Source organism: Cotesia glomerata, linkage group LG5, assembly GCF_020080835.1.
Source record: "Cotesia glomerata isolate CgM1 linkage group LG5, MPM_Cglom_v2.3, whole genome shotgun sequence".
NCBI lineage: Eukaryota > Metazoa > Arthropoda > Insecta > Hymenoptera > Braconidae > Cotesia > Cotesia glomerata.
Genome location: NC_058162.1, coordinates 12,625,861 through 12,642,810, shown reverse-complemented (window position 1 = coordinate 12,642,810; position 16,950 = coordinate 12,625,861). Strand labels below are relative to the sequence as shown.

At 35.4% G+C, this 16,950-nt stretch overlaps 1 protein-coding gene across 3 annotated transcripts; it reads right to left on the bottom strand.

The window, feature by feature from the left end:
* Positions 1–2,024: 2,024 nt before the first annotated feature.
* LOC123264734 lies at positions 2,025–3,222 on the bottom strand. Of its 3 annotated transcripts, none has more exons than XM_044728177.1 (3): positions 2,758–3,222; positions 2,471–2,691; positions 2,025–2,099 (listed from the first exon to the last, which is right to left on the bottom strand). In XM_044728177.1, exons 1-2 carry the CDS (start codon positions 3,209–3,211, stop codon positions 2,477–2,479), a joined length of 669 nt encoding a protein of 222 aa, XP_044584112.1. In that variant the 5' UTR covers positions 3,212–3,222; the 3' UTR covers positions 2,025–2,099; positions 2,471–2,476. The 3 variants fall into 3 exon arrangements, with proteins under 3 accessions (XP_044584112.1, XP_044584113.1, XP_044584111.1); XM_044728178.1 differs by having other exon boundaries at positions 2,471–2,989; positions 3,056–3,222; XM_044728176.1 differs by having other exon boundaries at positions 2,471–3,222.
* Between the last annotated feature and the right edge of the window lie 13,728 nt (positions 3,223–16,950).

Sequence of the window (16,950 nt, the reverse complement as noted above, 5' to 3'; positions counted from 1 at the left end):
TACGCTATCATAGGACAGATGTGAATTGAGTTGAATTTAATGTCAATCTGTCCTTGTACTCAGTTAACTGTATCAACCCATTCCCCAAATTGAAAATTTTCAAAAATCGGGAAGTTATTGGTTTCACCCCGTTTTTCGAAAATCGAGTTTTCAACGGATGTTGATGTTTTGAGGTCCTAGGAAGCCTCCCCGAATGTTTCCGTGATAATCAGCTCTCAACCGCCAGCCCAATTGCCGCCAGCCCGGTCAAAATCGGTTAATTCGTTCGTGAGTTATCGTTAACGAAAAAAATCGAAAAAATCGTTTTTTAGGAATTACTTTGAAATTCCTTGTTTGATCAATTTAAACTTAAAGGTTCTTCATGAGGCTTCAAAAACTGTGTTGAATTCCATCAACCACGTAAAAATCGGTTTATTTATTCAAAAGTTATTGCGGTTTAAAAATTCGAAACATGGTGTTTTATTCAACTTCTAAAAGATTTTTAAGCTCGAAGAGCTCAAAAACGTAATAAATGCAGTTTTGTGCGCTTAAGTATGAAATGAGTGGGAAGTTGCAGGGATGGCCTTTAGGGTCAACCGTTTTCCTAAATTTTTTTTTTTTTTAAGAGTCGGTCCTTCTTTTCTTCTTACTTTTGGCAGTTTGCTCGAAAAATTAGAAGAAAATATATTCTTTTCAAAAACTGTACTTTGACGACTCCTACTGGTGAACCAGTGTGAGTTACACAAAAAAACTCTAAGGCTATTTTGAAGAACGTGAAATTCCCCACAAGGTCCACTAAACCGATTTGCAATATTGTAAAAGCCGGGTAAGCATTAGAAATTTATTAAAAAAAATAGATTTTTTTACATGCATTTTGAATGGTAAAATTTTAACTTTTAATTGTAAGTACTTAAAACTAATATTAAGAGCTCAAACTTGGTGAGAATTTTTTTTTCTATATGTAGATTAATATTTTGCATGAGCAGCAAAAAAAAAAAAATTTTCGGAAATGAACCACCCTAATGACTATATATTTTGGACATATTCTATGCAACAACTATATTTATTAGAATATTTGTAAGATGATTCGAAATTTTAAAAATTTAGGCATTATAACGATATCACAATGGTTGATTATAAAAATATACAATGTTATAATTTTTTTTATGAACTGTTGTTTTATTAAAAAGTATAAAAATTACGATAAAATAGTGTCATTTATTGTTTTCTTATTATTAATTAAATTTATCTCAGAGGCAATTCATTGAAAGGGTTAAGCTATCAATTTATCTTGTAGAAAATTAAATTCTTTACAAAAAAGGTCATTTGCAATTTTGGTGTCAGATCAATAGTTTAGTAGAAAAAATAAAAAAACCACGACTTTTGAGCAAAAATCGAATATATAATTTTTTACTGGCGAGATAGCTCATAAATTGGAAATAAGCTGTCAGAGCCTTTAAAGAGGAAGGATCCCTCTAAAACTTTCGCCCATGGTCAAATGAATATCATGAAATGTCGCTATGCTATAGATAATTTAAGCAAAAAAAATGATTTTAACGGGTTAATTACATGAGAAAACTTTAAATTCATCCAGCGAGTGCTTAAAATTGAAATTAAGAACTCTCCTTCGGTGAAAATTTTTTTTTCTATGTAAAGAACAATATTTCCTCAATGGAGTGAGAAAAAAAAATAGTCGTCTCAAATGAAGCACCCTAATGTCCAGGTACTCAATCATATTGTCGTTTTTATGTTCATCTTTATTAAAGCCAGGTGATTCACCAGGTGCAAAGAAATCTCGGTTACTGCCAGGTTTCTTTCCATTTCAGTCATTGGAATTAAGTAATTGATTCTTAGACTACGTGATAAGTGAATGATACTTTAAGGGGGTATTCTGGTTTAGAAGCCCGAATTTTAGGTATTTTTTCGGACGCGATAAAAAAAAAACAAAAATTATTTTTAGTATCCAATTTTTTATAAGCTTTTTATTGATATTTTAAGAATACAAAACATTAATAATATAAGAAAAAAAATTGAATTTCAAAAAACTGCAGGTCGGCGAAGTAGGGACTGATGGAAAAATGGCTTGTGCTGGTGCGCAGGATATAAATCCTTCCCATGACCTGAAATGGAAATCCATGAATAATTCGTAAAGAGGAAGGGTGTAGTTATCGCACTACGAAATGTTTTTGAAAAAAAAAATTTTTTTTCACAAAATGGCGGTGGTTTGAAAAAAAAGTTTCGTATTTTCCCTGTTTTCTTGTCGTTCGGAATTTTTTAAAAATACAAAAAAAAAAATTTTTTTGAAAACTCTTCGTAGTGCGATACTATAATGTATAAAGAAGCTCTGTGTAAAATTTCAAGTGAATCGGTTGAGTAGAATTAAAGATATCATGCACACCGTTTCCAGAAAAGTAGTTACGAGAAAAACGAGTTTAAAGTTTGAGGACTAATCGCGCGCAGTCGGAGTCGTTTACTGACGTTTTATACTTACTTGTTATTAATCAGCTATCCCTGCTCCGTACAAAGTACCTTCTTCGAATTCAAATGTCATGTTTAGTGAAGCTCTTTCAGATGATTTAGCAGTTCTAGTTTCCTTGGAAGCCTCAGTAGCTCGTACCTCGGACCTGTTAATTCGGACTTGATCACGTTTGTTCACGAATGCGTGAGATTCTGGCCCAATTGTTTTTCCCATTGATGATAAAATCTTTAAAACTGGTAAAAATCCTTCATTAAATATACATACCGCAATGAAATTAGCAATTTCAATTGTATGGGTACCAGCATGAATATGCTTGGGTGCGAAGGTCCAGATAAGTGAATTTAAAGACTCGTTATTATTCTGAGTTTCTGAGCCCAAGCATCTTTCCAGCAAGCTTTCTGAAGACAAATCTTCGTATATTGGCTTAATAACTTTCTGAACTGCTTCAGTTAAAGGAGGATTATTATGCTGAAATTCATCCAAAGTTTCTTCAGCTTCAGCGACCTGCCACTTACACCAACTCGATGAACCCTGCGGACAAAAGTGATGTTGTGGATTAGAGTCCGTAGAAATTTTATGAAAATAAGTAGCCCATACCTCATTTTTCATATTTTCTACGGACTCTGGATTTCTTCGAATGGCTAAACCATAATAGAGACTTAGCTCATTTATAACTTTATCAGTTAGCTTTCCAGGACCTTTACCACCAATACCGGTATTATTTTTTTTTGCTTTCCGCAAACGGGATCCCATCCTCTTCTGGACATGACCTACACACTCTTTTTTTATGACTACAGGATCACCATCGTATGGGTTTATATCAAGAATCCCTTTAAAAGTTTTAGAGTCACCGTCACCGATGTATTTGACAAGCTTTACCCCATGTTTATCCTCCGAACGACTAAACATTTCAACGACCGAGTCCACCTCCATTTTACCGGAACTTCCTTTATGATTGATAGTACACGTATCTTGATGCTCTTCGTACCAATCATTATAAGCCTCAATGTCTGAATTTTTTTTACCTTTCCATAAATTACATCCTTGGCAGAAGCTTGATTTTACTACAGTATCAATAACCTTTTTACTGTATTTTCCCACTAGAGTAGTAACTCCAAACAGTGAGTTGAAACCGCGCTTCTTCCACGTCCCGTCACCTGACACAGTAAGATGCGTGGAGTCAGTATCAGGTTCATGCTTTTGCATCAATTCTTTTTCTTCCTCAACAGCTTTGGAAATGACAGATTCGTATACTGAAGATGCTGCCTTATACAGTTGGTCCATACAAAGGTAATACATACTTACTGATACCCCGTGGCAAATATCCATCATGCTACAAAAGATATTTATACCTTCTCTCCCAACCCCTAAAAGCCTCATTACAGCAACAATTCTACGATTAATTTCAAAAGCTTTATTGATAAATGGTGATGAATTGATATAATGTTCATTTGGACAACTACACTTCAATGTGATCTGGAATCCCAATCCACGTGCTGCAGTTCGCGAAAAATTTATACTTTTCTTGCATGTACTACACACAATCACTGAAGATAAAGCCGTAAACACTGAAAAAAATTCCAAGATACAATACCCGTATGTATTTTCAATTATAACATCTTCTGTCGTTGCCTTGTGTAGCTTAGCTGCAGAGGCACTTGCAAAGCTAGTATCCGACTTCCGACGACCCAGATTACATGGAGGTTTACGTTTCCTCGTTCTACATGCACGAAGACTCGTACCTCGACTATATTTTCTATCCATTTCGCACCAATTAATTAAATTTTACACTAAAAATATATTTTTTCACGTCACTGATTTCATAATACTTACGTTTGTACAGCGAGATAGTCGAAACAAAAATGAACTTAACTGAGCACTTAGTATAAATATATTTGAACTAAATTGATTAAAACGATCACCCGGTTTCCGAATTGTGAATTCTGAGAAATATACATCGAGTGAAGAAAATACATCGAGTACAAAAGACCTTGGCAGCCAGAGCGCCAGAGTTAGCCAATCGTCTATTGTTCGCTCGCGCGACCCGGCTGCGAAACGGTTTTGTCGGCGCGTCACAAAATGAGCTGTAACTCCGAAAATAATTCGAATTTCGAAAAATCCTTTTAGGGACATTTCCTTGAAGGGTTATACTATGAAAATATGAAAAAAAAAATCAATTTTTTCGAATTTCTAAACCAGAATACCCCCTTAAATTTATAGGTAAGGGTGAAGAGTTTAATCATAAGTTACAATTAGAGAAATAATCACCCATATAATAACACCGGCACACAAAAAAAAAAAAGTTGTCTGTACTTGGGACGCGCCACATATATTCCCATGTAATTTGACCCGCTGAACCCGAATTTGAGGTCCGTTTGGCCCCTACACCCTAGGATTTTGAGAAAACTGTAAAAAACCGAAAAAAAACGGGAAAATTGGGGGTTTTGGTGATTGAAAAATTTTTTTAGATTCTAACTATGCATGATTTTCATGTATTTCGATCTGCTTTATACTTATCTGAAGTGTACTCAGACCAGCAGCCATTAAAAGTCTAAGTAAATCCCGAAAACCCATGAAAATTGCGAAAAAACAAAAATTCCCAATATTGTGATAAAAAATGTATTGAGCTAAATATATGATGATTTTCATGTAGGTTTATCGACGACATATAAATCTCCAACTTTTATAACTCAGACGTCTCGAAAACATCAAACAAATGTGCAAAAACCCCGAAAATTGGAAAAAATCAAATGTAATATAATAAAAATCGAGTTATTATTCAAAATAAATAAAAAATCATATCATTCGATCTGTGGTGCATAAAAAAAAGTATTTCGTCTTAAGACTTAAAAAAAATAATTTTTTCGGAAAATATCATCAAAACCCTTTGGATTTGAATTTTAATTCGTTCTCCGCTTATATCTCACCCTTTTATCTTCAAACGTCCTGCATAAAGGGTTTCTCTTTCGTTTCCTCTCTTCTTCGGGTAAATCTCTCTTCAGAGTCCAACAATGATCTACCATCATATTGACATCCACTCATGTTTTGATGGAATGTTTCTTCTCTTTCTTCACTGAAATTACCAAGATTTTCAGGAAAGTGTGAAAGATGAGATTGTAAATAGTGCAATTTTGTATTCACATTCCCTAAAAAATTTCGAGATACTTCCTTAAAACTTCCCCAAGCTGCTCTCTCAATCTTGTGCATCTCATACTCAAGATTAGCATCCTGGAATTGAGTCCGAATTTGGGGTACATAAAAAATTCCTTCTTTCAATTTATTGTCACTTATAGCTGGAAATTTTTCGTCCAAGTACTTAACACAGTTGCCATTTTTATCGAGAGCTTTGACAAAATGCTTCATAAGGTCAAGCTTGATATAAAGTGGTGGCAGCAAGTACTTGTAAGGATTAATGAGAGATTCTCGCATAACGTTGTGAGAACCATGATTCAAATTCTTTCTTGTTGGCCGTTCTTTTTCTACTGTAGGGAATTTTCCGATCGTGACTATCCTACAAACATACAAGAAGGGATATATTGTGAACCAGATTGTTGGCTTAACTAGTGTAGCAATTTTCAGATCACCACAAACTTTTCAATGATTTTTGGTCAAATGAGCTACTGGAGTCGGTGCTTTGAGACTTCGCTTAGACAAAGCAATGAAAAACTTTCACTCCTCGTCCTGAAAGTGTTCGGCTTTAACTCATCAATCAAACTTCTTACATCTGAACAGTCCACTAATGAATTTTCGCCGTTTTAAAAATGTTATCAGATTTTTTTTTCCCTATCACGATAAAAATAAGCTGTTGTATTTTTAGTTAATAAATTTTTTTTCTTTAAGCTGATGTTTCAGGGTTTTCACTTCTAGGAACTTTTGGGCTCAGAATCGATTTCTTGCTTAAATGCTTGTGCCTGTAACCAGGGCACCTCCACGTGGTGACGGCGGGCAACAGGACCGTCTGGCATAGTCCCTGGGTTAACGGCTTGAATGCCGTCATGGCAGGCACAAGTAATAAGTGTTTTACGATGCAGGGACCCGGAATCCCAGTATCGGCGTCTGGTCAGAGTGAGAAAGCAGGCTCGCAGGCGTCGTCATCAAGTGACTGCAGCTCTTCATTAGTGGGTGACTTGGCTTCTGAAGCGTTTAATATGACAAGAAGTGTCTCTCACATATGTAACAAAACTCCAATTGCTTCTGTTACATATGTGGAGAATTTGAAGTAACGAAAGTCGTAGATCTTTTTCAAACAAATTGAAAAATGTCTACGAAACCTGCTTCGGTATCCAGATTACGAACTGGGAAGCAACTTGGGTACCACATTCACTTTGCAATCGGTGTCACACGATGCTTACTCGTTGGGAGCAGACGAAAAGTAAACAGTGCTTGAAATTTTCAAAACCTGTGATTTGGTCTGCACCAACGAGTCAAAAACTGCTATTTTTGCACGACGGAAGTTTCAGGTTTTTCTTCGACAACCAAACATAAAATTCAATATGCCAACGTAACATCAGTTGTGCCAGCAGAAAAAGTTTTGAATGTCGAAGAACCTGCAGCTCCTGAACCAGTGAATGAACATGAAGAGATGGAAGTTGAAGATAACTTTGAAGAAATCGATCCTGAACCCGAAGAGATCCATTCTGAGGATGAAGAATACATCCCGAGTGGTGTTCCTAGAAGTAAAGACCCTGAAGTCTTCGATCAACTTGAATTGAATGACCTTGTACGAGACTTAGGACTATCTAAGGTAAAAGCTGAACATTTAGCCTCAGCTTTAAGGAAAAAATTTATTAGCTAAAAATACAACAGCTTATTTTTATCGTGATAGGGAAAAGAGTTCCGGAAGTATTTTACAAAAGACAGCGAAAATTCATTTGTGTACTGTTCAGATGTAAAAGGACTGATCGATGAGTTGAAGCCAAACACTTACAAAGACGAAGAATGGAGGCTTTTTATTGACTCCTCTAGGCGAAGTCTTAAAGCTGTGCTTCTTCATAATGGAAACTTATTGGCACCGATTCCAGTAGCTCATTCGACTAAACTAAAGGAGACTTATGACAATTTACAGGTTGTATTAGATAAAATAAACTATTCAGAACATCAATGGAAGGTTTGTGGTGATCTGAAAATTGCAACAATATTGCTAGGCCAACAATCAGGGTTCACAAAGTACCCCTGCTTCTTATGTTTGTGGGATAGCCGAGACCGAAAGAATCATTACATTCAAAAAGAATGGCCAACAAGAACAAATTTGAATCCTGGTTCTCACAATGTTACGCGACAATCTCTAATTGATCCTTCCAAGTACTTGCTGCCCCCACTTCATATCAAGCTTGGCCTTATGAAGCAATTTGTCAAAGCTCTGGATAAAGATGGAAACTGTTTTAAGTACTTGGGCGAAAAATTTCCAGCTATAAGTGACGCTAAATTAAAAGAAGGAATTTTTGATGGACCCCAAATTCGGACTCTATTCCAGGATGCTAATCTTGAATATGAGATGAACGAGATTGAGAGAGCAGCTTGGGGAAGTTTTAAGGAAGTATCACAGCAATTTTTAGGGAATACGAAAAGTGATAACTACGCAACTTTAGTTGACGAGTTGTTATACAACTATAATACTTTAGGTTGCTTAATGAATACAAAATTGCACTATTTACATTCTCATCTTTCACACTTTCCTGAAAATCTTGGTGATTTTAGTGAAGAGCAAGGTGAGAGATTCCATCAAGACATTAGTGTGATGGAAAAACGATATCAAGGAACGTGGGATGTAAATATGATGGCAGATCATTGTTGGACTCTGAAGAGAGATTTACCCGAAGAAGAGAGGAAACGAAAGAGAAACCCTTTATGCAGGACGTTTGAAGATAAAAGGGTGAGATATAAGCGGAGAACGAATTAAAATTCAAATCCAAAGGGTTTTGATGATATTTTCCGAAAAAATTAATTTTTTTAAGTCTTAGGACGAAATACTTTTTATGCACCACAGATCGAATGATATGATTTTTTTATTTATTTTGAATAATAACTCGATTTTTATTATATTACATATGATTTTTTTTCCAATTTTCGGGGTTTTGCACATTTGTTTGATGTTTTCGAGACGTCTGAGTTATAAAAGTTGGAGATTTATATGTCGTCGATAAACCTACATGAAAATCATCATATATTTAGCTCAATACATTTTTTATCACAATATTGGGAATTTTTGTTTTTTTCGCAATTTTCATGGGTTTTTCGGGATTTACTTAGACTTTTAATGGCTGCTGGTCTGAGTACACTTCAGATAAGTATAAAGCAGATCGAAATACATGAAAATCATGCATAGTTAGAATCTAAAAAAATTTTTCAATCACCAAAACCCCCAATTTTCCCGTTTTTTTTCGGTTTTTTACAGTTTTCTCAAAATCCTAGGGTGTAGGGGCCAAACGGACCTCAAATTCGGGTTCAGCGGGTCAAATTACATGGGAATATATGTGGCGCGTCCCAAGTACAGACAACTTTTTTTTTTTTGTGTGCCGGTGTAATCTTTTTCAAGGCTTGAGCAAGTCTGGTCTTAATCTCGATAGTTGTTAGTGTTTTTTTCTACTTACAGGTCTTTGTATGTAGAAGCAAACGTGCTTAAGCAAGCAGTTCAGCATCTACTGAACTTGCTTTGTACAAGAACTTTGGGCTAGATTATAGCTCAAAAATCGTGTAAAAAAATTGAGAAAATCTGAAAATGCTTATCGATAAACTAACTATATCAACTATTGAGAAAGACTGACACAGAAGCATGCTGAATATACTTGTGCAAGACTTGCTCAAAGGCAAATGTTTTCGAATGACCGTTTGCATCATTCTAACCCTCCTATATTTTCTATAGGATCAGTGGATCTCATTCAGCTTAACCTTTTAGAGTATAGACCTACTGTTTTATCGATCAAGACAAAATTATTTTAAAATGAGCACCACTGAATTAATACATCTTCAAGTAGTGGAGAGGAAAAAGTTCTATAAAATATATAATGCATCATGCATCTTGAAAAAATCTTGAGTAAGTCACGCTTCAATATTTGCTGTTAGTTTTTGGTTACCCGAGAAAAAATTTTTCTATATAATCATATATAATTATATATAATCATAATAACATACAATTATATATAATCATACATGATTATATATGGAATTGTATATAAGATTATATATAATTATATATGACTATATATGGAGCAATATACAGCCATGCTGGATTATATATAGTTCCATATACAATTATATATAAGTATATATAATTATATATAGTTACATATATAATTATACATAATCATACATGATTATATATAGTCCCATATATAATTATATATGCTTATATATAATTTACATATAAAAAAACTTTTTCTTAAAAAAAAAATTTTTTTTTTGGTAATCACAAAAAGTATAAATTGATGTTTTTAATTACGTTTAAATAATTCTGAAATACAAAATTTGTTATATTTTCTATGAGATGTTTTGGTCTGCTCTGTTACTACCTAATAGTAAAATTATTATTTATTTTATTATTTAAATAAGTGTTATATGTTATTATTATTATTATGCTAGTACATACTGCACGCGTTTTTTTTTTGATCGCTTACTTTCGTGTTGACTTAGTGGTAAAATATAGACCTACAGTGTACAATAATTAACCGAACTACGTATTAAGAGCTGCTGCATATTCTAAACAATTAAAATCAGTCGGGCAAAATTGATTTAGTCCAGGAAAATTACGTTTTTATTGTGGTGTTTTGATAGGGTTTTACCTAACCTTAATTTCGCAGCATAACAAATTATACGGGTCCTGACTTATCACATCAGCACTCGCTGACATCTTGTGCCCACTCTGAGAACCTTCTCCGTATTTAAAATGTCTGATTCATTATGTGCACTCTGTTTTACCAAGTTCAAGAGTGTTAAAGAGATTGTTGCCACAGGAGCTTAATGTAAACACTCTTATCACTATTGCTGTGCAGCAACGCGATTACAGCTGGATACGAATAAGGAGATTGAGAATGCTATTCGTACCAAATGCGTAACCTGTGAGGTCACAGACATGAATGTAATAGGTTTGCTCATTAAAATGAATAACAAACTTGATGGAATGAAGAGTGAAGAGTGCTATCGACAAAATAGACCAAATTGCCGAAGATCTTGCAACAGTCCGCACCCAGTGTGCAGAACTGAAAGCTACACAGTCCATTACAGATACCAAGCTCGCTGATCTTCATGACCGCCTCACTGATGTTGAAGCAAGGATACATGAAGCACGAACGCAACTATCATCAGCCGACGAACTTGTGCTACTTCGCGCAGCATGCGACCAGATGACTAATCAGTTAATAATGAATGGATTGCCGGAAAATGAGAATGAGAACACTAGAACCCTAGTAAGATCTACCCTCAATGCATTAGGAGTTCAGCATAGTAACTCTGAAATTGTCTTTGCGTGAAGAATCGGAAGAGCTCAACCATCGAGTGGTCCTGTACGTCACGGCAATATGTCAGGTGGGTCACGTTCGATTGTTGTTGGACTGAAGACACCTGACACTTGTTCAGCGGTCATTGATGCCAAGAAGAACAAACCCAACATTACTGCCAAGCAAGTTAATGCTGCATTTCCGGACACTAAACTCTTCATTAACCGGTGCCAGCCAGCGCAACTGCATCAACTCAGGGATAAACTCCTAAAGACATTCGCTCGTGTTGACCGTAAGTACGTGTGAATCCCAAACTCAGCGGTATACATCCGGAAATCGCAAGTAGATCGGCCGATCCGGGTACTACCTTCCACTGATTTGCAGCAACTCTCATTATAATTACCTAGGTTTCTTACTCCAATTGCCAATACAAGAACACACTTAGATATATGAAATATATGCTGAACCCATATCACGTCATTGGCGTGGTTGAAACCTCGCTAACCAACCCAATTGGAAATCGACAAATTGAACCGCCTGGGTACTCTCTCCTCAGAGTTGATCGTCACAATAAACGTGGTGGAGGCGTTGCGATCTACTTTAAGAAAGAACTCTGTGCATAACTAATCAGCTCATCTGTGGCTACTGGAGACACTATACTTCCAGAATACCTTATCGCTGAGGTCTGGGGCCCTTCACAATATAAAATTCTAGTTGCTGTCGTCTATCTTCCTCCTAAATCAGGTTTTATGCATATATTCGAAGATGATTATTCAGCTAGACTAGTCAATTACAAATTTGCTTGTGTTCTAGGGGACTTTAATACTGATCTACAGGCTAACAATGATAAAGTCATCAGACTGAAGAACTTCTTTACACGAATTGGACTTCATATTGTCCCGATGCAGCCCACCAACCACACAGCAGAGGCCAACACTTGGATTGACTTATGTGCAGTCAGCCAAATGCTGCAGCTTGATGCGTGGGGTCAGTCACGACAGCCGTTCCTGTTATCTCATGACCTTATCTACATCAGTCTTAAGTATAAATCCCCTAAACCTACAAGGCGATATGTTCGTTATCTGGCATAGAATGAAATTAATGATGAATTAGCAGTCGAGGTCGTGAATTCGCGGATGGATGAGCTCAGCGGCGACCCTGATGAAGTTAATGCATCTGATGTACACTTACACAAGCTAAATAATCTTATTGAAGAGCTTGTCGATCGGTGTGTCCCCACTCGGGAATTCTACGCAAAGCACAGCCCCGCGCCGTGGATTACGCAGCAGTTAAGAGACATCAGGAGGGAGAGAAACAAAGCCTATAAAAGATTTAAAAGAGGTGGACACTCTCTAGCATGGCAAAGCTACATAATCTTACGTAGACAAGCGCAACTGCTGTGGAAAAAGGAACAAGTAGATTACCTGGAAAGAGTTTTCAATAAATCAAGTATGTCTAAACAATTCTGGAATCAAATAGATAAACTTGGGCTCACGGTATCATCAACAAAGTCGAAAGACCCAGTCAAATTCGACCTCACTATACTCAATGATTATTACAGCACGGTGGCACATGGTACAAAGCTCCCTGCCCTTGAGACGATACTTAAAACACTAAATCAGGCGCAAAATGGACCGACGTTTAGATTCATGCAGGCAACCGTTCCACAAGTGGTCAAGCACCTGAGTAACCTATCCTCAAACGCCTCGGGTATTGATGGCTTACCAACTCTAGCGCTGAAGACATTCAAGCATCTGCTAGCTCCAACTTTTACTGATCTTATCAGCAAATCGATCAACCACAGCACCTTCCCCAGACTCTGGAAATCATCGCTTGTCACTCCAATACCAAAGGTACGCAACCCTCAATCCCCATCGGACATGCAGCCCATCTCAATATTGTGCGCTATGTCTGTCCAGGAGAGAATTATGCTAGATCACCTTATCAGTTACATCAACGATCATCAGATCATCAACGAAGCCCTCTCGAACTTCCCTCTCTGTCATTTCCCTCTCATGCTTCCCCAGTTTCTGGGACACCTTGTCTAAAATTCCAGTGGCGCCCTTTTCAAAGAGGAAAGGGGTGAACAATTAGACAGGGCTAACCACCCTCGTTACACTTTATAAATGATCAAATTACTGAGAATTACGGATCTTGAGCAAATCTTCAGCAAGTCATGGGTAAGTGTCTGTTGTGAGTTTCTGATTCAAAGAATGCGTCAGAAAGTTTTTCAATGCCCCTTACATTAGACTTATCTCATATTTTTGCACAAGATGTCTTGAGATAGTTATATATAAAACTTGAACCAGTTCTTTCTACATGAACTCGAGCAAGACCCATATGTAGAAAAAGACACTAGCAACTAGGGGTTTTGCTCAAGACACTGGCACCTAAATCTTGCTCAAGCATATGTTGCCTGGGTATCAGAATAAAAATAATAATTGAAATCGTTGTCAAATAATAATTTAAAATGAGAGAAATGAAGTATTTAATTATTCTATCGCGGACTTTATTATAACCACAGTCATATCAAAAATACTATTGATAAATACTATTCAAAAATACTATTGATGATTATAAATGAGCAATTGTAGATTTAAGTAATATTCAAAAATTCCCTGACCATTGTGTGTGTGTGTGTGTGTGTGTGTGTGTGTGTGTGTGTGTGTGTGTGTGTGTGTGTGTGTGTGTGTGTGTGTGTGTGTGTGAATTAGCATAAAAAAGTGGGTAATGATTAAATTATTGTTGCACTTTGTGAAGAATTTGAGTCGTCATCGAGAGTTAAAAGGTGTTTATATGTGTGAAAGGGATAATTAATCGAAAATTAATAGTTAGGGGTAAGATATGATACATTTTTGGTAAATGTTTGGGGGTGTGGTAATTACAATAATTACATGCTGATAATAAAAGCGATTAGCATAATTTTCTACTTTTCGCTAAGAAAATCAAAGATTTTCTAAAATCGGGAAGTTATTGGTTCTACCCCGTTTTGCAAAAATTGAGTTTTCATCAGATCTCGACTTTTTGAGGTCCTAGGAAGCTGTCCTGACTATTCCCGCGACGGTGTCCCTGCGGCTGTATGTATGTGTGTGTGTGTGTGTGTGTGTGTGTGTGTGTGTGTGTGTGTGTGTGTGTGTGTGTGTGTGTGTGTGTGTGTATGTTAACTTCTTATAACTTTTTAATGGCTTGACCGATCGGATCGAAATAGGTGGCGATCCAAAGAGTATCATTGCTATTAAATTTCGTAAAAAATTTTCAAAAAATCGTTTTTTTGGAATAACTTCTAAACGGCTCCACTGATCAATCCCAAAAACTAATCCGCTGTTAAATTTAAAGAACCACATCGATTTCCACCAGTCCCGTCAAAATCGGTTGATTCGATCGAGAGTTATCAAAAACGAAAAACGAAATTTCGAAAAAAGTGTTTTTTTCACATAACTTCAACATTTCTTTTTGGATCGTTTTTGATGAAATTAAATAATCATTAGATCCCAAAAAACCACGTCGATCGCCACCTAGAACGTGAAAATCGGTTGATTGGTTCGTGAGTTATCGTTGTCGATAAAATTCGGAAAAGTGAATTTTTCAAATTTCTCAAAAATTTTCGGTTTGATCAGGTTGTGTTCAAAATTATATAATAGAATTTGAAAAACTGCGTGGAATACTGCTAACTGCGTAAAAATCGATTCATTCATTTATAAATTATTGCAGTTTAAAAATTCAAAAAATACTGTTTTATTAAACTTCTATCAGACTAGCTTAGAACAGCGAAATCTTTGAGCTCAGAGCGCTCGAAATAACATACAAATTATAATTTTGAGCTCGAAGAGCTCAAAAACGTCATAAGTGCAATTTTAAGCGGTTAGATATGGAATTAGTGGGAAATTGCAGAGATGGCCTTTGGGGTCAACCGTTTTCCATATTTTTTCTACTCTATAAAGGATCCAAACAGTCACGTAGGAGTAGCTTCTTTGATCAATCAAGTATTATAATATCCTCTTCTGGCTCTCAATTAATTATTGGAATATCATTAAGAATCCTAGAGATTTTTGTAAATTGGGTAATAAGTCAATTAGGACAAAATTAATGTAATGTGAAAAATGTATAAAGTAAATATAACATTTGGTCAACGAATTGAATCTACAATTATTTTCTAGTAGAATAATCTTGTCAAAGAGGAGCAATTACATTAATTGAATTTTTAATTTATATGTCAAAAACCTTGCATTTGGAACATTATTAATCTGTATAAAGCACTATTTTAGTCATTTATAGGGGCAGGTCATAGAAAATTTCATAGCTCTATAAGACATTTATTGTGATTACTCAATCGTTATCAAATTTACATTCTGAAAACGTTTGTTATATTTACATTGATTATTCACTTAACAATTTTAATAAAATTTTTTTTTTATTTCGTTTTTATTTTACTCCTTTCCTTCTTATTCATTGTTATCGTCTTCTTTCTTCCAGTTTCTTTCGATATTTTTGCTAGTTTTACTTATCGACAATTATATCCGTCCACAGGATCCTCCTTCTCTATAAAAAAAAAAGCTTAATTAGTACAGATACAAGCTCGGAAAATAAATAATTTCGCAAGCTAGAAAAAATGTTTTTCATTTAGGAAATTAGAAACTTCATATAAATTATTATGATTAGATGATAAACAATATGAATTATTCAAGATGCCTACACGGTCGATCTTTTTACATTTTACCCTCTGTCGGTCGAGCTGCGAGCGCGGCGCCCCGTGACGTGAGTGAGCGATAAGGACTTTTTGAAATTCTGCTAAGGTAAAAGACTCCATTATTGACACTAAGAGTGATCATGAATATTTGAATTTTTTTATCGTGTTTCAAATTAATATTGTGAACTTTTTTTTTTTATAGGATACTTTAATTACCGTTTTCACTTAAATAATTTAATTAATTAATTTAAAAAGCAATAATTTTTTTTTTTAACCCTGCTTTTCAGACTTTGTCTCGATGGAGGTCCGGCCAAGACCGGAAGGGGGACTCCAGGCTTATCGATACATTAAATTTGACAGAGTAAGTTTGGCGGTATTACATACTTTTTCAGCCTGGAGAGTAATGCGGCGATGGCCCGACTTTGGGGAAACTGCACGCATTTGCCTATGCCCCACCGGTTGCACAGGGATTGGGGAAACCATCGAATAACCCAAGCCTGTACAGCCCGGCGTGGAAATCGAACCCACGCCTTACCGGTCCCAAGCAAGCACCTTACTGCTTAGCCATGGGACCGGCTAAATAGCAATAAATTTAATAATTATCATACCAACTTAAAACCAACAGGTCGAATGTATTATTGACAGCGCAAAAATTCAAAGTTTTAATTTTGAAAATATGTAAAATTGCCATGAAATATCAACAATTGTGATTATTAACAGATTTTAATAATTAAATAATAAACTTAAACAGGGTCTCATTAATGGGGCCCTGTCAATATTAGGGACTATTATCTTTTACGACTATATGTCGCTGCTGTCCCATTTAAATAACACAGCAGTGTGACGCTCACTACCTAACTTAACTCCGCTGAAAAATCTACGCAACCGACAAAAGGTTAAGACTACGTTTTCAAATCAACCATAAGTCATTGAACCATTCAAAACACACAAAGCACTTATTACAAGGACGATTTGGAATATTGAAAGTATTCGATTTGTAATCCTTATAAATCTTTTTAAATATTCTTAATTTTTGATCACCTAATCCTAAAATTGAGATAAAATGTATGTGGCATCAATTTATTCGTATTGTGATCGGTCAAATATATCATAAGCGTAAAAAAATATGTAATTTTACATTGTATTCAGCCGTGCGCGCGCGTATATTATGTTCTATTTATTTTATTTGATTTTAAATTACTGATCTTCAAGCATTTGAAAAGATTTTAAATCTTTCCCCGAGAAAAAATATTTATGTATAATTATATATAAATTGGTTATATATGATTATATATGAAAAATGGCCAAATATAATCATATCTAATCATATATAATTATGTATAATTATATATAACAATATTTAATTATATATT